The sequence below is a fragment of the Dromaius novaehollandiae genome, chromosome Z (assembly GCF_036370855.1).
Source record: "Dromaius novaehollandiae isolate bDroNov1 chromosome Z, bDroNov1.hap1, whole genome shotgun sequence".
Lineage (NCBI taxonomy): Eukaryota > Metazoa > Chordata > Aves > Casuariiformes > Dromaiidae > Dromaius > Dromaius novaehollandiae.
The window spans coordinates 82498424-82518174 of record NC_088132.1 but is presented as its reverse complement, the minus strand read 5'-3'; the positions used below and the strand labels follow the sequence as shown (position 1 = coordinate 82518174).

Sequence of the window (19751 nt, the reverse complement as noted above, 5' to 3'; positions counted from 1 at the left end):
CGCGCGGTGGCAGCACCCGCCTCTTTGGGACCTTCTGGGACTGATGGTGCTTCTGGGAGGGTCTCACATCTCCAGGCCAATGAATATTGAGAAATGCCTGTGGAAATTAAAGCAAGGTGTGAGGAAACGGGGACTCCTGCTCCTGCTCCTGCTGTTTCTTCTCGTGCTCGGAAGAGCCGATAACGGGCCGGTGCCCTGCCTGCGGGGGAGTGATGAGGCTCCAGCCCGTGAGTTTTGTAAAGGCTACGAAACCAGCTGATTAAAGACACTATGGAGAGGAAAAGTTAAAATAATCTATTGCACAAGGTAGTCTATAGCTGTCCCAGCTGGAGGGATCAGACTAAATCCACAAAGTGGCAGGCAAAATAACAGGGATGATTCACTTATTTTTCAAAGAGAAGTAGGGACCCAAGTTTATAGAAGAAACGCACATTTCTGAGGGTTGCTCATAGTTAATCTGAACCCACATGAAGAAATAAAATGAGAAGTAGTGCTTAGTACGTTGCTTCATGGTGGGCCTGTATTTTCCAACCCTATTAAGAATATAACTCCTGACAACATGATTATGAGGCTGAATGCATTATGGTCCATGTATTTATATTTAGAAAATATCCGTTCATGTCTTTTGCTGGAAAATGGGAGAGAGGTTGGGTTATTTGGACCTTTTAAAAGCAAAAAATAAAATGAAATAAAAAAGAAGCCCCAAAAACAAAACAAAAAGACCAAACTAGAAAATGGTTAATGCTTTTCATCCAAAGATCTTCCATAGAAAGCAAGTGTTCTTTGATGCACTCTATCCAACAAGAAAAAGAAATGAATTGTTGCTGATGGGAAACTAGTTCGCAGGCATGAATTTACTAGTGGGACTAGAAGAGTTGTAGCTTTTTCCCTGCTGGCACTGTTCGGCGGTCGAGGCATGTCCCAGGCATGGTGTCCATGTTGGAGTTTTCCTCCCCTTGGGCATTGCAGTTGCATCCGATGTCGGAGTTTGTCAGCACCCCACCAGTGTGGATGTGTACAGGAGGCAACAACCTTTCCATCAAGGAGTTGGCTGAGAGCTTGGAGCTGTCCTCCATTTGTGGGTGCAAAATTGGGAGCTTTTGTAAAGGTTCCCAGTTTCCAGCATTTGCTTTGCTGCCCATCCACCCTCTGCAAACCAGCCTGGGTGACCCGGGCATCCCCAGGCAGCTGCGGCCAGGGTTAGTACAGAGCAGGGGATGGGGCAGGTTCTCATTAGCGTTTCCTTCCTGTTTTTGTTCCTAAATTTAAAACAACCAGATAAATCACCTGATTTCTGAGCAACTGATTTAGGAAATGACAATATAGTAACTAAATGCCTCGCTGGTGGCTCCCAGGTAGAGAAGGGATCTCACGTGTCTGTGCATCGTCCCGGAAAGTTTGGGTACCCATGGAAAAGTGGGGAATGGCTGGTTTAGGTGACTTCTGGTCATCATGGTGTTAGTGTGTGCACATGGCAGAGTGCAAGGAAATTAGTATTTTTTCCCACTGCTGAAGACTCCTGGTGAAGTCAGCAGTGACTATGGAGCTGGTAGCCTGGAACTGAACAGAAAGTTCCCTCTTGCACAGTTTCCTGCAGGTAGGTGATGAAAGACAGTAGGGGTATACCTGTATATATATATATATATATTTTTAAATAAAGATAAGCAACAGTCATACAAATAGCTAGAACAAATAAAAGGTTTCAGCTTCTGCCCTTTTAAAAGCTCCCAGCAACAGCAAACAAAGCCCGTGGCAGTCTAACCGAAGGAGCAGCTTGCATTACACGTAGTTCAGTTTGCAAGAGCAAAAGCTGACGCTTAAAAGGGGCCAGAGCCCAGCAACAATGGCCCTTTGTGTGCTGAGCTTTCAGAAAACCTGCGGGTCACGGGCTGTGCTGTTCTCCTGCCCTGCATCTGCTTCTTGCTCAAGGGAGAAGTAAAGTGACCCAAATTTGCGATATAGCTGCAGAAAGAAGGGACCTCTTGGATTTTTTGGATCATTGAGCAAGGTAGAAGATGAGACTTAAGTAAATGATTAGTGATCATTTTTGTTGATTGACCAGTCGCCTAACTTTCCAATTGGAAGGATTTTCGTGCATGCTTGTGGTCACAGCTCCCCTCTGAAGTCGTGTTGCCGCGTTCTGCGTTGGGCATGTTGAGCCGGGTTGGAGTCCGGGCTGTCCTGGCTGTCGCTCCAAGGCTCTTGCCTTTAGGGACCTGTCTGGAGCATGTTCACGTCCCATGAGTGGTTTAACATCCAGTATCACAAATAATAAGGTAGCATTGCAGTAACAGCCATAGCACCCCTATGTGTGTGTGTGTCAGTCTTTGGGAGGTCCATTCGCTCCCCCAGGGACGTAGCCAAAGTTGACTTTGAAGGATCCGGACTCAAAGTGGTAGTTACCTCTGCAGTGCCAAAATCACTGATGGTCAGAGTGGGCTTTTCCTCAGGCTGCTGGAAGCACAGCTCCAGGACCAGCGGAGAGAGCACGAGGAGGAGGTCGAAACTCTGAAGAACCAAGTAGAGGCAATGAAGGAGGAGATGGAGAAACAGCAGCAGGCCTTCTTGCAGACCCTGCAGCTATCTCCGGAGGCCCAGGTGGAGTTTGGGCTTCAGCAAGAAATTACGCGCCTCACCAACGAGAATCTGGTAAGCGATTGCACTGAAAACCACTGTCCTTCGCAGCCTAAGGAAGTGAAAACAGGGCTTGACAGAGATGAGATGGGAAATGAAGGGGAGGATGAGGCCCTGGGGGCTTTGCACATATTTACTTGCATCAGTTGGTGGTGGGGAGGCCCTGTGCCCCTCTGGAAAGTGCCGAGTGGTCATACTTTCCCCCACACACACCTCCTGTATCTGTGTGTGTTGTCCAGAGTGAATTGGGGTGAGGGCTGCTTAACAGCTCTATTGCGTCTAAATAGTATTGGAACTGTTTAAATATAAATAACGGGCAGGAATAAAATTCCCTGGGTGGCACGTTGTGAGTAATTGCCTACTGTAGGCTACACCGAGAAGAAGTAGGTGTACAGCAGCGAGGGTCCTTGTGGTAATGGTCACGGGGCGAACCTCAACCTGTTGCGGGAGGAGAGCCCGAGGAGGCCACTTTGTCTCTGCTCCTGCCGTGTCAGAAGTACATCTTCCAGCAGAACTAAAGGGTCTTTGCTTTATTGCTCTCCTGTGTGGTTAATTATCCGCCCCAGCAACGGGACTTGATTTATAGCACCAAGAAATCCTGTAGAGCCAATGGAAAACAAGGCAGCTCTTACGTAGCCCTGTAGAAGTCAGTGGAAGCTTTGCTGCTGACTTCAGGGGAAACCAAGTTGGATGTATAGTTTGTATAAGGTGCTTTTGCTCAGCTTCACTTTGTAGTGTGGAGCTGTTGGGAGACCTTTATAAAGAGCCGAGAAGGACCTGAGCACCTGAGGGGAGCTCTGTTCTGCTCACGTCACGGCGGGGAGGACTTCTACTTGCTCAATGCCTGGCTCCCAACCTCCATCCCTGGAGCAGAAGGTCACTGCTGGGGACAGCAGGGTGACCTGTTCTTTAAAATAAAGTCCTGGAGAAATCCGCTTTAAAAGCTGACGTTTTTCTTCATCTCTGACCATGCTTGGAAAGAGCTTGATGGATTGTTTGTCCTGTTGTCCCTGTGGGAAGTAGTTAGCCCTACTCAGCTGGCCCACCTGAGGGTATATTTTTGTTTTGTTTTGTTTTTTTTAAACCTATTACATCTTCTGTTTTTTAGGATCTCAAAGAGTTACTAGAAAAGTTGGAAAAGAATGAAAAGAAGCTGAAGAAGCAGCTAAAGATTTATATGAAGAAGGTCCAAGATTTTGAAGGTGACTTTGCTTTTGTTGGAGGTTGCTGGTGGGGGAACAGCATTCCGGTTTTGCTGCGTTGGCCAACCTCAGAGAACTGCAGATTTCCACTCAAAGCTTTTGCTCCCACTCCCAGCAATTGCTGGTCAGTGCTCTAGGGTCACTGTGCTTGTGATTTTTCAGTCTAATTATAGGTTATTTTCGTGACTCTACGTGGGCTTCAATTTTTATGCAATCATCTATTCTCCTCCTCTTTCTTGGAGGGCCTTTAACTATTTTTTTTGGCATTTAGGGTCATAATGTCAGGTTGTACAGTCTGGGCTCCATTTGTAAAATATGGACAAGCAAATTGAGTAGCCACTGGTGGAAATGGAAACTTGAAGTAAGAAATACCAGTTTAAATGGGGGAAGAGACCTAAAAGTCCAGCTTAAGCCCACAAGTGGTTATTAGGCTGCCTTTGAACAAGTACAACTGCGTCCTGTAACTGCTGCCACCTTCTTCACCTTGGACGTGAATCTGAAAATGGGCTAATTGGGAAGAAGCATCCCTGAATTCTCCTGGAGTCTTTAATCACATAGGGACAGATGCAAAATCCAGGCCAGAAGTCCGGAGCCTCCTTTCGCTTGCCAACGTGCTCCCGCTGACGCTTGCAGGAGGATCGGGGGAGGCGAGGGTGGCAGTGGGTGCTTGCGAGGAGACGCTTGCCCTGTGCCAGGCTCCGGATGGTGTTTCGGATGCCTTTGCTCTTTCATTACAGTCACTGCTGTGACCCCAGCAGAGATTTAGAGAGGACTCCAGCGGCTACTAGGAACCTCTGTTCTGGGAATTTGAGGGGGTTAAAGATACTTGGGCTTTTTTTTCTTTTTCTCATTAAAAAGAAAAAAAAAACCCTCATTCTCGATGAGAAAACACCTCAAACAAGACATCTGTGCTATATAAAAACAACTTCTCTTTCTCTGTTGAAACAGTGATTAACCAGAGAACTCAGTTCTCATGAGCTAATTTCTGAAAACCAGACATTAAGTGAAATTAAGTTGAATAAATGGAGGATTTCCACAGCTAGTACAGCTGGTCTTTGTCACTATAATTTGCATGCATCAGGCTGATGTTTACTGCAATACTTGCATTCGAGTCTCATAGTCTTCTGCTTTATTAAAATTTTATGCAAGCACAGTGCTCAGTAGTGTGCCATCATACTTCCTAGCTTGGCTTCACAGCCAGCCATAAGCTGTGTTGCAAATATATTTTTTCATAAGCTGGCTTTTTTTCCTCCATGAAAATGGTGCGGTTAAAAGATTCCCCTAGGGTTTGCACCCTCCAGCTGTAGCCTGGGATTCCTTAGAAAACAGAAAATTGCTTCATTTTTGTTCTTGAGGTCTGACTTCTGCATTCTTTACTTTGCTCAGAGCCAGAACTACAGTTGGCTTGGAACTCAAGACCTATTTTTTAAAAGATTTGTCTGAAGCTGAGGACATTATTGGACTTTATATATAACAAATTCACCTGGTGCCTGGTCTAAGGCCAACGGATCAGCTCTCCATCACCAGCTCTAACGTTTCGTGTCCTCTCTTTGCAGCATCCCAAGCGATGGTACAGACGGAGAGGAGGCAGCACGAGCTCAACCGGCAGGTCGCAGTCCAGAGGAAGGAGAAAGATTTCCAGGGAATGCTGGAGTATTACAAAGAGGACGAGCCGCTTCTTGTGCGAAACCTCGTCACAGGTTAGCAGCTTGCTCTGGGGCCGTGTCTCGCGCCTTGTGCTCTCCCTGGAGAGACGTTATAAATTGGAAACTCAACTGAGAGATGTTTTTATGAGGCTTTAGACCTCAAAATAGGGGCAACTATGATTGCTCTGGTTTAAAGCCCTAGCAGGACTCAGCTAATGCTCTGAACTGGCAAAACGCTTAAAAACTGTGCATATGCCCTTTTGGGAGCACTGCTGTAACCACAAAGAGCAGATATGGGTGCGTGGCTGCAGCCTCCTTCCCCCTGCCCAACCCAAATGCCGGCCAGCTTTGGGCTCCCCAGGTTTGGGAGCTTGGGGTCGTATAATTCCTTAATTCCTCACTCTACGGCATTTTGTATTAGACAGGCCTCTATTTCTACTGCTGCTCTTACCTCTGCTCTTTCCTGGGAGATCGGACACATGTACTGCTTGCAAGTTTGTAAGTCGTAGCCTAGTTGGGTGTTTATATTTTCTGAATCCAGAGGTTTGGGTATTTAGTGAAGATTTAAATTCTGTTCCTGGAAATGGGGTTGGTTTTTTTTTTTTTTTTGCTCTGGAGCATTTACTGAAGCCTGTTTGGAGCTGTGTCATCCACCTCTAGTGTTTGACAGCAGGTAAACGTCTAAACATGGTAGCACACCTGCTTGCAGGGGTACAAAATCCTCCACCTCCTCTGGAGCTGTGCGCTGCAAAATGAGCTGGTGGTGTTGTGCGGGAGGAAATGCTGATTAAAAACATGGTGCTACTAGAAGTTAAAATTAAGTCTTTAAGCTCATTGCTTCTGTTTGCTTTGTGTGAAATTGCCTTACCTCTGAAGCAGTTAACCTGTGCTAGGTTAGTCCCACCAATGACTCGTAAAACCTGAGGGATTGCAATCGATGATTTTGTTTTTGTGGTGATTATTGGAGTCTGCATGATGCAGAAATTTGGATTGCCCACTTCTGAAATCTGAAATGCCCGTTTTATGATCGTGAAGTATGTTGTACTTGCAAGAGCTTAAGTCTTGCATCATTTAGGTGCCACAAGGAAGGATGGAAATCAAAAGTAGTTCTTTACCATCTCTCCTTTATCCACTGCCACAGGGAGATAATAAAAGGGGATAATAAAGGATAAACCCTGGGGGTCTTGCACAGCAGTGGAACAAAGGCAGTTTGTTTTATGAGACGTTTGAGGGTAGCTGCAGTACATTATAAACTCCTGAGCTCTCTTGCTCTGGAAGGTTTGATCAGAATTGCTGCCAGTGTCCCCCACCTTCAACCCCGTTAGATATTGCCAAGCCTCCCTGGCTAAGTGTTAGCGTTTACCATCTCTGTAGTCCTAGCAGAGCCTGCAGGGATCTAACGAGTGGTCCGGGAATGATGCTGGCCCGTCGCTGTGGTCCTCGGATCAGATGGGCTCTTCCTTTAGCCTTGGAGGCTGCAAATTCCTGCAGGAGCTGTCCAGATTCAGTATCTTGAGGGAAAGAATGGTTTACTAGGTGGTGAATTTAGAGTTATTTCTTTCTACAACCTGCACAAAGCATTCCTGGGAGCTTCAGGGAGTTTTTCCAAGATTATCTGTGTGCTGCTTGGGTAGTAATTCCTAAAGTAAAGAAGATGTAGCTCCACTGACTACCCAGAGCACCAGCAACCTCCGCGCAGGCAGTGCTGCCCTCGTGGACCGCAGGGCTCTGTCCTCCTGCCTTTGGCTGGCTCTGTCGGGTTGTCAGTCCGTCCTGGCATTGCGCCTCTGGGTCTGCATCTACACCACGGAGCTGAAATCTCAGCTTCCCCGGAGCCGGGGTCTTGCCTGGGGGCTTCTCTGGCAGACAGCTGGCAAATTTGGGTTGTGTTTTACTGAACTTCTAGATCTGAAGCCGCAGACGGTGTCTGCCACCGTCCCTTGCCTCCCCGCCTACATCCTCTACATGTGCATCAGGCACGCGGACTACATCAACGATGACCAGAAAGTGCACTCCTTGCTCACCTCCACCATCAACGGCATTAAGAAAGTGTTGAAGGTGGGTGCAGGTTTCCTCTGACTTGAGGAAAGGGTGGGATGGGTATGACCACGTCCAGGGTTTGGTGTTCCACTCTCAAGGTGATTTTCAAACCCACTCCCTTGCCTTGCTTCCCTCTTAAGAAGAACAAGGGGATGATTTGCCCACCAGGCCAGTGCAGAGCCAGGAATAAACCTTAGATCTTGTTAATGCCGGCTTAGCTGCCAGATTTGATGCAGGAGATGAAGGTATCTCATTTTTATGGTCAGGTATGGATGGTGCAAATGTGTGACAAACTTGAGCCTTAAGAAAAGCACTACTGCCACAGCAAGAAGTATCACGTAGACTGCTTTTACAGCTGTACTTTATTCAAAAAGAAAAAATGCAGGTTATCTTAGGAATGAAGATACTGCTATTTGCACTTACAAGCAGTTAGATTAAAAAATTGTTTGCAGAGAACAAAAAGCGAATATCCTCAGTAAAGCTGGCCATTCGCGGAGAGAGGGCTTTGCACGCCAAGCAGGGAAATTTGAAACCCTTTCGCCTTCACGTGCCGCCTTCCCCCGCCGAGGAGGGGTCTCACGGGTTTCCTTTTGCTCCTGCAGAAGCACAACGAGGACTTCCAGATGACGTCGTTTTGGCTGGCTAACACGTGTCGCCTCCTGCACTGCTTAAAGCAATACAGCGGAGATGCGGTGAGAAACTTGAGTATTTTTTGCATTTTTCCAGGAATTTTGCTCTGGGCTAGTGTTGTTCTCCTGGGCTCCCGGGGCTCGGCTCTGGCTATGATGTGGGCTGCTTTCTGACTCTCCTCTTTTTATTTGGATATAACAAGAGGCAGCTCCGACAGAGCCTCATGAGCATGGTGGGCAAGACATTGGAGAGCAGAAACCAGGACACTTGTAGCATAACCCACAATTTGTTCTGACTCGTATTAGCAGTGTTTCGAATTTTAAAGCCAGTCCTGCAATTTGCTTCATCTGAGCAGGGAAATCCCTCCTGGTAGGCTGCTTTCAAAGGCTGTTCTCTTGATTTCAGTCCTTTGATTACCCAAAGGAGAAGTGATTCTAAATGCTGCAATTTTATTCTGAATAATCATTGGCATTGGTCTTAAAACTTGTAATAGAGCCAAATTATGTAGTTTCTCATTTACTCTTGATTTGTGTTAGGTTTATGTTGAACAGTCGAGCTTTAAGAATAAAGAAGAACTGAGAATTTAAAGTCTTGGAATCAAATTAACTATTCAGATCATTTACAGGATAATGTTCGGTTGGTAAAAACGCTGCTGTACTTCCAAGTTCTAAATTAAAAAAATAATAATTTAGATAAGATTTAGTAATAGTTAAGCTGCTGTTCGCCCTCTTCTGCCTGGATAGCAGCATTGCATTTAAAGAGAATTATTCCCAGAACACCAGCAGGAAAAAAAAAAAGCTTAAATTTCACATTGTTTGCCACGGTTATGCAGTGTCAGCTGAGCCAGCTATTTACTAACTGGGTTGATGATTTTGCCCAAAAACAGAGGGGGAGGGAATCATTCCCATCTGAGTAGTTTCCAGACTATGGTTTCCTTTAGTTTGAAACCCAGCTGATTTTTAAGAAAATAAGCTTGAAAGAAAAAGCCAAACAAAATGGAATTTTTGCAGTTCCAAGAGCGTAGCACCTTTTTTATTTGTGCAGAAAAGTGAGAAATTCGGAAGCCAGCTCCAAATGTACGTGTTGCATATTTACACTTTGCTAGTCAGCAAAAAAAAAAAAAAAACATTAGTAGTGTAGCTCTCATTTTGACACTAAATTGGGAAGACTACTATGTGAACAAGCAATTAAAGCGCCTGTGCTAATTACAGATGTAAGTGATGTCACATGTGCCTCTGTAAGCAAAAATGGCTCAAGAAGTCCTTAAGGCAGGAGCCCAGAATTGCGGGCTGCAGCAGCTGTTTGCAGGATCGGGGATCAGCTGCTTTTTCAGCTAAAGGCTGGGAAAAAAATCAGCTACTAGAGGAGATTTATGGGCGTCAAATCAAATCAGTTTAACAAGTTGTCAAAAAAAAAAAAAAAACAATAGCAGGTTGTTAGCACAAAATGTTTCTCTTTTTTATGGAAGAGGAGGGTGTTTAGTTTTTCTTTTCTGAAGCCTTAATCTCTGACTGAAATGTTTGGGGTTGTCAGCAGATAACTGATGCACAGGGATAAACAAATGGACAACCAAGAGTTTCTCAGGGTGCTGACAAGTCATTTGCTCTTTCAGATTTGTATTACAATTAATACAGAATATTTCTCCGTGCTAAAGTTCAAATGAAAAGCTTACTGCTTAATGATGGTTTTCTTCAAAAAGCAGCCCCCTCATAATAATTAACAAAAAGTGACTGAATAAATCCAAAGTGATTTATGAGCCGCCTCTTTCTTCTATTATAGAGTCTAAAAATGTACATTGTTAACATATCTGGATGCATTATACTCTAAGCTTATTTTTTTTAATGCAGTGATTTTACCGGGCGATGAATAATGAAGCCAGCTGTTTTAATCTGCTCCTGTTTAGGGTTTTATGACACAAAACACCGCCAAGCAGAATGAGCACTGTCTCAAGAACTTCGACCTGACCGAGTACCGCCAGGTGCTGAGCGATCTCTCCATCCAGATCTATCAGCAGCTCATTAAGATAGCAGAGGGCATATTGCAGCCCATGATAGGTAAGTGGACCGCGCGTTAGCCTTTAGGGTGGTTTTCAGCTGTAATTGGATGCTCTGAATGTTTCTTGGACCTTCCTGCAGTGCTAGCAATGCTTCTCCCCAAAGGGAAAGCCTGCAGGGGCAAGAGACGTTTTGCAAAAAGAAAAAAGTCAATTCATGGATCCGTTCCCTGTTGAGACCACCCAGCATCCAGCGTGTTGTACCACTTTGAGGCTGCTCCATGCTTATGACAGCCCATAAAATTCACCACAGACGGAGCAGTTTCTCACCTCTCATGATTAGCAGGTTTTCTCTTCTGATTTTTTTCCTCCTTTCTCAGTGTCGGCAATGTTGGAAAATGAGAGCATCCAGGGGCTTTCCGGCGTGAAGCCAATGGGCTACAGGAATCGCTCCTCCAGCATGGCAGACAGCGACAGCTCGTACAGCTTGGACGCAGTCATCCGCCAGATGAACGCCTTCTACAATATCATGTGCGATCAGGGCCTGGACCCAGAGATCATCCAGCAGGTCTTCAAGCAGCTCTTCTACATGATCAACGCGGTCACCCTCAACAACCTCCTGCTGCGGAAGGACGTCTGCTCGTGGAGCACTGGCATGCAGCTAAGGTGGGACCGGGGCTTGAGGCACTGCCCTCACCTGCTCGAGGGCAAGTTTTGTTAGTTTTAGAAGTGGGGAAGGTAGTAAAATAAAGGGTAACTGTAAGTAAGGAGAGGAACTGTTTGGGTTCAGCAAACTTGGGTGAAACAGGGAACTGATGTAACCATCAGCAGTCCAAGGAGAAGCAGTGGTAATCAAAGCTAACCCTCATTGCACAACATGTGTACAAGGCAATTTGCTGTGCCCTTGGTGGATTAAACACGTTATGGAAATTAGGGTGGGCCTTATCCCACCTTGCTTTGCCCCACGTGAGCAGAAAGCTTGCACAGCCCAAAGGCTCCACCAAGTGATGTAGGACGCGTTACTTGTTGGGACCTGGAAAGGAGCGTTGTGTCTCCTCACTGCCTCCCACTGCGATGTCTGCTGTTTTTAGAGTGACAAGTCTTTTAGTGTCCAAGGTTCTTTGGGTTGATCACAGAGGCAGACCCCTGTGGCTGTGCAAAGCCCCTCTGACTCACGGGAGTCCCCGGCAAGCACAGGCATGGATGTCCGCAGGCTGCGCTGGGGTCAGGGGCCCCTGCGCCCCATCTCTGTCGTAATATAACACTGTAATAAATTGCAATTCCATAGGAGAGCTGATGCACACCTGCCAAAAAGGAGTCATGAATATTTACCAGCCCTGGTATAAATCTAGCAATTTACTTCTTGCTGTAAAAGATTTAAACCTACCTTTCTCTTCCCTCTCCCTTTCCCGTGGTGGGTCCTTTGCCCATTGTCCTTGAGCCTGGGAGTGGGCATGGACAAAGGCATTTTTGTGCACAGATATTTTCAAAGGTACTTGGGCACGTTGCAGGATTTTTTTTTTTTTTTAGCACTTTAGAAGCTTGTTAAAAGCTTAATTTTCATTGATTTTTTTTTTCTCCAAATTTGACCATATCTGAGTACTATTGAAAGTCATATCCCTTGTGCTGTTCAGCTATTACCTGGGTCACCTAATTTTAAGTTACACAGAGTGTAATTTTTGCTTTGAGTTGAAAAGTGTTACGTTTTGCTCTGGTTGTCCCATGCCATTTGTATTGCCAATATGCATCAAAAAAGCAACACGTACCCACAGTGCAACATACCACGAGTCTAGTAAATGGTTTTGGAGAAGCTATGAATTCTCCCTCAGCTCTCAGCACATGTCTCATCCACGTTATTTATCCAGGTTTAACATAAGCCAGCTAGAGGAGTGGCTGCGCGGGAAGAACTTGCAGCAGAGCGGAGCGGCGCAGACGTTGGAGCCCTTGATTCAGGCAGCGCAGCTCCTGCAGCTGAAGAAGAAGACCTCCGAGGACGCCGAGGCCATCTGCTCCTTGTGTACCTCGCTCACTACCCAGCAGGTAGGGGCCGGAGGGCGCGCGGGTAACTCTTCTGGCACATAAGGATGTTTCACCTGCTTGGGGATTAGCGTTTCACAGCTGATTCACTGCTGGCCTCTGGGTTCCCTTCCAGCATTTGCCTTATCAGCAAGTACCTTGTTCGTTATTTCCCTGAGTTTTCTGGCTTTCAGATGAAAGCTCCTGTTGGACCTATCATCAAGACACACTTACAAAATTTTGTTTCATGAGCAGGACAGAAATTTACACCACAAGGTATTGATGATTAAAGGGTTGGAAAAAAGTGGTCTCCCAATGTCCTTTCTTCATTGCACAGACTGAGACTACTGAACTTCTCGAGGTGGTCATCACTGACTGCTGCTATTTTGCAGCACCACCAATGGCGCTGGAGCTTCATAGTAGATCCTTCAAAGTTGAAGCCAAGCCCTGACAACTTTTTGGCATAAACGAGGCACTTTAGATGTTGTTACAGTTCACAAAGCCACCTGTTGTCTTCTGCTAGGATCTCATCTCTCTTGTCCTGTGGGGTGCCCAGCAAGAATTCATATTTGGGCCAGGATGTTGAGAACTACATTCATTAACACACAAAATAATTGCACTAAGTGGATCTGACTTAACCTTTTAGACTTGATTCCAACAGGAAGAAGCCCCTGTTCTTTGCTGCTGGCTTGTGTGCCATTTATTTGATAATGTCAAACTAAGGGAGGTATGGGTTGATCTCCAGTGATTCTCCTGGGTCCTTTCTCCTATGTCTCCCTCTCCACACCCTGAATCTGTCCGCGGCAGAAGCTGAGTGGTGAGAGGGGAGGTTGAGGACTTGTGACGGGAATGAGTTAGGATCAGGAGAAGTGTTGTGGAGGTGATGTCAGTTGTACTGGGAAGCAGTCACCTATTCTGAATCTTCCCGAGTCCCCATGGGCCAACCCAAAGGATATCCCTAGATAAATCTGTTGTTCAAGTTTATTCCCGGTTTACAAACGTTGTCATAAGAAGGAAATTTGATGGGTATGTAAAGGCGTAACCTTTACAGCAGGCAGAGGAGCACAAGATGATATTTGTGCTGTTTCCTAGGACAGGTTCACTTAGGGCAAACATGCGTATTTTTAGCAATGTTTATGAATGTGCAGAGCATATCACATCTCACTTTCTACAAGCAGATTTTCCTGTTTCATCAGTTCTGAGCAGATTTCAGGTTGATCCACATCACTGAAAGTGGTGCTATTTTGCTCTCCCGCTTCTACTTCTAGGTAGTCTCATGTGAGATTTGTCACGGCATATCAAGACAATGTTAAAATGTTAGTGGTGCTTTGTATTCTGGAAAAGTTGGACTTCTCATGACTGTCTGTAATCCTTTTTTGTTTTCCACAGATTGTAAAAATACTTAATCTCTACACTCCTGTGAATGAGTTTGAAGAACGTGTTACAGTAGCTTTCATACGAAACATACAGGTAAATTAAGGGGCTGTAAACTGGAGGAAATGGTATTGATTTAACAGGAATATTCCATGCTGTCATCAGTAATGACTTGGGCGCTTTGTAATAGGCATGCAGCTGCATGTTGTCCTGAGTTTAATGCAGCCCGTGGTGCTCTGGGAACATGCCTGCTTGCAAAATGTGGCCACAGGGATATCTTGGCTGCGGATTGCAAAGGGCCAAAGGCCGAGATAAGCACCTGAGTTATCAGCTCAGCTAACGTCGTGGCACACACGGTAACAGAACGACAGGCCCACGAGAAGTTTTGCTGGCAGAAAGATGTGCCTGAGTGATTAGACCCTCTTTTTGAGGATTACTTGCTTGGACTGCAGTACCCAAATTTGACTTTCAGAGCAAAAAAGTGCATTTTGTGCCTGCTGTGTACAGCTCAGAAGTAAGGTTGCAGGAGTCAGTGAAGCATGGCTGAAACAGTTGCGTCTGAGATACAAGGCAGAAATTGGCAACTAAAGGAAAAATACATAAATGAAAACCACAGGACATCTTTTAATGTTCACAAGGAGGAAGCAGGAAGCAAGTGTTCAGCTGTTCCTAGAATGTGTCTCCATCTCTGAGTGGTTCGGTCAAAATGGTGCGCTGGTATCATGCGGTGCTGCTTTTGCTCTGCAATGGTCATGTTGTTTCCAAGTCCTGTCTCGCTTCCTGGTAGCGTAGAAGATGTAACCAGGTTCTGCTGAAGCAAAGCTTCAAGTAGTCTCTGCAGGAGTTCCTGGGTGTATTTGCTTGGAGGAAGGCTGCTGTAAAAGAGAGTGAAATAATTCTGACTCTTTTTTTGAAATATCTCTAAACCTGCTTTTGTATGTAATTCAGAAAATTCCTTTGTAAATGCACTCCACTCACAGAATTCCTAGGAGAATAGTGGGATCTATATAATTTGACCTGTACATTTGGAAAGCATTTACATTTGGTATTTATAGCTGTTTAAGGCAGGGGCTATTTCCACTTATACTATCCACTGTGCACCCAAAAAACAAGCTTCCCCTTCAGACGAAAGTGTAATCCATTTCTTTAGTATCTCTTTCATATACCTGCACACTCAAACCTTTGATTAGGTTAAACGTTACAAATGCAAAGAAAAGGCAACAATTGATACCAAATTTGTGTTTTTTCTCCCCCACCTCACAGGCACACTTGCAAGAGCGAAATGACCCTCCGCAGCTGCTGTTAGACTTCAAGTATATGTTCCCAGTTTTGTTTCCATTCAACCCATCCTCCATCACTATGGACTCTATTCATCTCCCTGCTTCTCTCAACTTGGAATTTCTCAATAAAGTCTGAAGAAAATATAATTAAGTCCATCAAGTCCATCTCTCATACCCAGAGACCTCCAGCAAAAAAAGAGAAATCAAAAAAGGAATTAAGGAGCTCTTTAAATGTGGACCAAATAAGTTTATGGAAGAACCAATACACAGTAATAAATGGACTGTACAGTAAAAAAAGAGACTGATCTGTATGTGATTTTTTTTTTTGGTAATTTATAGCTCAGAATAAGGATACTTGAAATACAATTTTCTTTCTTTTTTTTTTTTTTTTTTTTTACTGCTTGATTTTATGCTGACATAGTTCAAAGCCCATATTAATCTCCAAAAGCTGCTAACAGAAAAGAATGATTAGTGGGAGACAGCTTACTTTGATCTTCATAGGTGACTATGAAGGAATGACAATTAAAAATCTAAGACAAAATCCTAGACATTTATGCTGCCTTCAAGGACGTACAATTTGTCTAATAACTAGGTGGTCTGTATATATTAATAATGGAGATATGCAATTCTGCCTATTGTTCTTGCTAGTAACTGTATCGCAATAGTTCAGAAATTAAATTGCAGAAGGTACAAGTATGTGTTTATCATGCAGGTTAAGGTAACAGGCTTGAACAATGCTCGTTTCCACTGATACGGAATTTGTCATGAATCTTCAGTTTCAGAAATGCTGTTTCTCTCCTTACTTCATACAGTGCATCTCTTATTTACATGCTACAGGGAATTCAAATAAACTGGCGATTTGGACTTTCTTCCATTACGAAATTTGTATTAGTGACTTGCAAAGATTTCGTCCGAATGACGTGAGCTTGAGAGAAGGGACTGCCGTAAGCCTCCTGCTTCTAGTACAGGCAAGTGCCATCCGGACCGCTGTTGCCAGCTCTCCCTGTGCTTTTAGAAGTCAAACACTCTCATGCCATGGCAAAAGGGTTGCTGAGTATGAGATAAGAAGTTGTTTCCTTGCTTTTACGTAGCCAGTATTGGAAGCTTATGCCTAAGTAAGTCAGACAAGTGCAACCCAGTTTAATAATCACATCCCCAGTCCTTCTTCCTTCAGTGGATTCATCCTAGCCGTAGCCCAGGACTAGGAAACGAAAACTCTGTTCAACTCAACAGCCATCAGAAAGCTTGCCAAATACTGGGCTTAGATAAATGAGGAATACTTTAAAAAGAAAAAAAAGTTCAAAAGCAAAAGGGAACAGCTAAGCAATGAAATGGTTTAACATGAAAAATCATCAGCTAATGTGTTAGTAACATAAGCCTTTTTTAATTCCAATTCTTTTATCTACAACAACCTCAAACTAAGAAATCCAATTTATCCAAATTCTGGCTGCTAGGACTTTTATTTACGTAACCAGTATACTAAACAAGCCTTCTGACCTCACCAGCTGGGCATTACAAGGGGCCAGCTACTCCCAAAAGCAGTAATTGATTTTTCTCAATACTTAGCACACTACATTTAATCCCTGCAGTCACTGCAGAAAACCACTATGCTTGCTGGGACGGAAAAAAAAAGACTGTTTCCAAGGGTGGATGAGGCTGTACAACAGTCCTGTGCATGATGCCGTTGTGGTAGGTCTGCACGTTGGGACTGTGCCGTTACTCGTCGTGCTCCAGTGCCATGGCAAAGGCCCCCGCGTCTTATAACCGGGGGCATTTTGGCCTCTCTGCTTCCATAATGATCTTGTCTACGCAGATCTTAACTCACTTGCTGCTGTGGTTGTGGTCCTGGTCATCTCAGTGCTTCCGTGATGATTAAGAGCTTTCGGAAAACCTCCCTGCATCTTTCGGGCTACTTTTAGTTGGTGTAAATCATATCCGCGCAGCAAATTAATGAGTAGGTATCTAGTCGGCTCAGAGTATTAAAGCAGGATGTAAAGGCTCTTGAAGATGCACGACACTAAAAAACCACCGTGCTGCAGTCACCTTTTTAGGTAGTGTGTGTTTTGATTTAAACATCATGTATATAATCTATGTATATACAAACTGTAATAGTCCTGTATGTACTATATATGTATATTACTATCCAAAAGCACATTTTTAAAGAAAAAGTTGAGTGCTGTTAAGAATTGTATCGGTCTATGCTTGAAGGTAAATGCTTTGTTTCAAATGGAGGACGAGGATTTAGTACTGCTCTTACCAGTGAAGAACAGAGTTAAGGCCATTCCCTAGGGAGCAGTTATCTTTTCCTCTAACCATTACCCAACTAATTATAAAAGAAAACTTATTGCTTGTACAGTACCAGCACTACCTCCAAACTACAGTCCTTGAGCGTCTGCATCTACCGTGCGTTTTCAGTAGTGCCTTCATCTCCCCTTCAGGTGCAGGAAGGATAACACCACCATAGTGCTGCCCGCACCCAGCAAGCACCTACTCTTCTGTCACTTGCTCATCTACAATACTTTTATTTATTGTACCTACCTCTTTTCACCTCTTGCAAATGAATGTTTTTTGCAATGCTCTGAATTTAATTTTCCAGTTAAATCTTATCCCTTTTTTCCATGCAATGGTAGTTGTCACAGAACAAAACAGAAGTAATTTTCAAATTTAGTCTTTACGCAATGTGGTTATAACGCAGTGCTATTTCTCAGAATTCGTCTTAGGCCAGCAGTTCCCTCTCAGGCTCTTCAGGTCTCTACCTCTCTCCCTTGTAAATTATTCAGTGTACAATTCCCAGCAGACTGATTAAACCACTGCTTATCAGTCAGACTAAATGACAGGTTGCTGCAGAATCCTCTTCCGCAATGATTTTGTTGCTGGTCACAGTTACAAAATGTGGTTAATGCTACTCTAGGGAGTAATGGTCTTTCACTGGAGTTTTCAGGATCATAATTTATATGTATAGCAAAGAGACTGTCTTAAAAACGGTTAGTATGTATAGATAGGAGCTGGGATTTAATGTCTTGATCTGCAATGATGTAGCTTGTCCATTAAACTCCATCTGGAAGAGGACTCTGTATTAAATATCTTTAATATATGTAGTTTTCTCTGTTGGCAATTTTTTAAATTTGTTTTTAATTTTGTTAAATTGCTATGCTCAAGCATGCCTTTCTCTGCTCGGATTGGCACTTCTTTATTTAAGGAGCAAATTTAACACAAAGCATGGCTTTGAGAAAGCTGGCTGCTTTCCAGATGTCTTTATTTTTAAATATTGATTATTAAGTTCAACGTTTTCTCATTGTGTGCCTTTAGCTGTTACTAAGGTAACTGACTTCTCAACACTGTTTCTGAAACAAGTGTTAAACTGCAGGAATATTTATGTTGTTCCGCCATGAAAATTTGTCTGCGGATGCAGAAGTCTGCGTATAAAATCTGGCTGCGAGAAGGTCTGCAAGAGCGTTCTGAAATTGCTAGAAAGAAAGCATTAGTGACCCATGTTGGTTTTTGCATGTATAATGTATCTCAGAAAAGTAGGATTGGGAATCCTAATCTCCATGGGAATGAATACAAGACGTAAATCCTCCACCCCTACCCCAAGACAAACAAAACCAAACCATGCACCTCCTCAAAGGCGACTTCATGCATGTATTCTGTGCATCTGAAGAGCGTCCAGGACAACATTCACGTTTTGTTTTCACTGATTTTTTTTTTTTGGGGGGGGGGGGGGGGCAGTTCTGTAGCTGAGGTTGCTGATCTTCCAGCTGGTAAAGTTGTAGTAGTTGACTGTAGAAAAGAAAATTAGGCCTTAGGAGTGAATTTATGCAATCCTGTGTGATTAACGTTTTTGCTCGTACAACTTATTTCCCTGATCTAATAAGACTTCTTGCATGAGCGCCATAATAACGAGAGGTGGGCCTGTTGCAGTGTTTAAGCATGCAGAGTCAGCTACCTTTCCTGATGCTATAGCTTAAAAACATGCAAGCGGGGAGAACCCAGTTGCATCACTGAAATCACGGTGTAGGTAACGTCCACAAATTGCAGGTCAGATTTTCAAAGGGATTCACAAAAAGATAAATGTAGGAAGGACGCACTTGAAACAGCAGGTCATTTTCCTCCCTTTTCACTAGTAATCTCACTAGATTGTGCAAATTCATTCTTTCAATTTAATGTGTTTAACTGCAAAATTAATGCTTCAGGATTGCATATAAACGTGGCAACCTAACTAAAATGATTTGCATGAGTTGCCACAAACCTTTTCCTCCAGCTTTGATTCACATGTATTAATCCTAAACAATTCTTTCCCTCATAAAATTTTAGCAATGTGAATGTTGAATAAAACAGTCCATAGAACATATTCCCCAATGAGCATACAATTTATTCTGAAATATAAGTGCCAACGAACAAAGACTGTCAAATTAAGTTGAAATAAGAATTGAAATTATCCAAAAATGTGCTGTAACAGTGCAATGTCTGATGTTTTGTTTTTTTGGTTTGGGTTTTTCTCGGGTTTGTGAAGTCTCATTACCTTGACCAGCAGAAGGTAGAGCTGCTCTAAAAGAAGCTGAATGATATACAGGAGCGAATGCTGTAGATGAAATACTACTGCTTATAAAATATTTTTTTCCATTTTGAACAAATCTGTAAACTACACCTTTGTTTATAGGAAAATGCTTGTAATAGTCACTGTAATATTTGGCTGTGGATAAAACAAAAATTTGTGAAATAAACACTTTTGAAGAAATCATGACTTTGGGTCAAAAATGGGAATGTAATAAATGTACATTTCAGGAGTTATTTATGTATATATTTGATATATGTAAATATAGATGTTTATATTTCAAACATTTCTATCCTTAAAATTACAAGCCCTCTGCAAACGTGAACAAGTGGCCTGACAGCTTTTGCCGATGGCTTCAGAAGGCTGAAAAGCTCTGACTTA

The 19751-nt window shown here is 43.7% G+C and overlaps 1 protein-coding gene across 1 annotated transcript in view; it reads left to right on the top strand.

The window, feature by feature from the left end:
- LOC135325110 (unconventional myosin-Vb-like) overlaps positions 1-19559 on the top strand; it is a 119626-nt gene extending 100067 nt beyond the window's left edge. Inside the window, exons 30-39 of the mRNA XM_064502657.1 lie at positions 2451-2649; positions 3743-3836; positions 5393-5536; positions 7389-7540; positions 8125-8214; positions 10056-10206; positions 10526-10811; positions 12011-12185; positions 13551-13631; positions 14799-19559. Coding sequence (XP_064358727.1) covers positions 2451-2649; positions 3743-3836; positions 5393-5536; positions 7389-7540; positions 8125-8214; positions 10056-10206; positions 10526-10811; positions 12011-12185; positions 13551-13631; positions 14799-14951 — 1525 coding nt within the window. The 3' untranslated portion in view covers positions 14952-19559. The remainder of the gene's footprint in view (positions 1-2450; positions 2650-3742; positions 3837-5392; positions 5537-7388; positions 7541-8124; positions 8215-10055; positions 10207-10525; positions 10812-12010; positions 12186-13550; positions 13632-14798) is intronic.
- Positions 19560-19751: the final 192 nt, after the last annotated feature.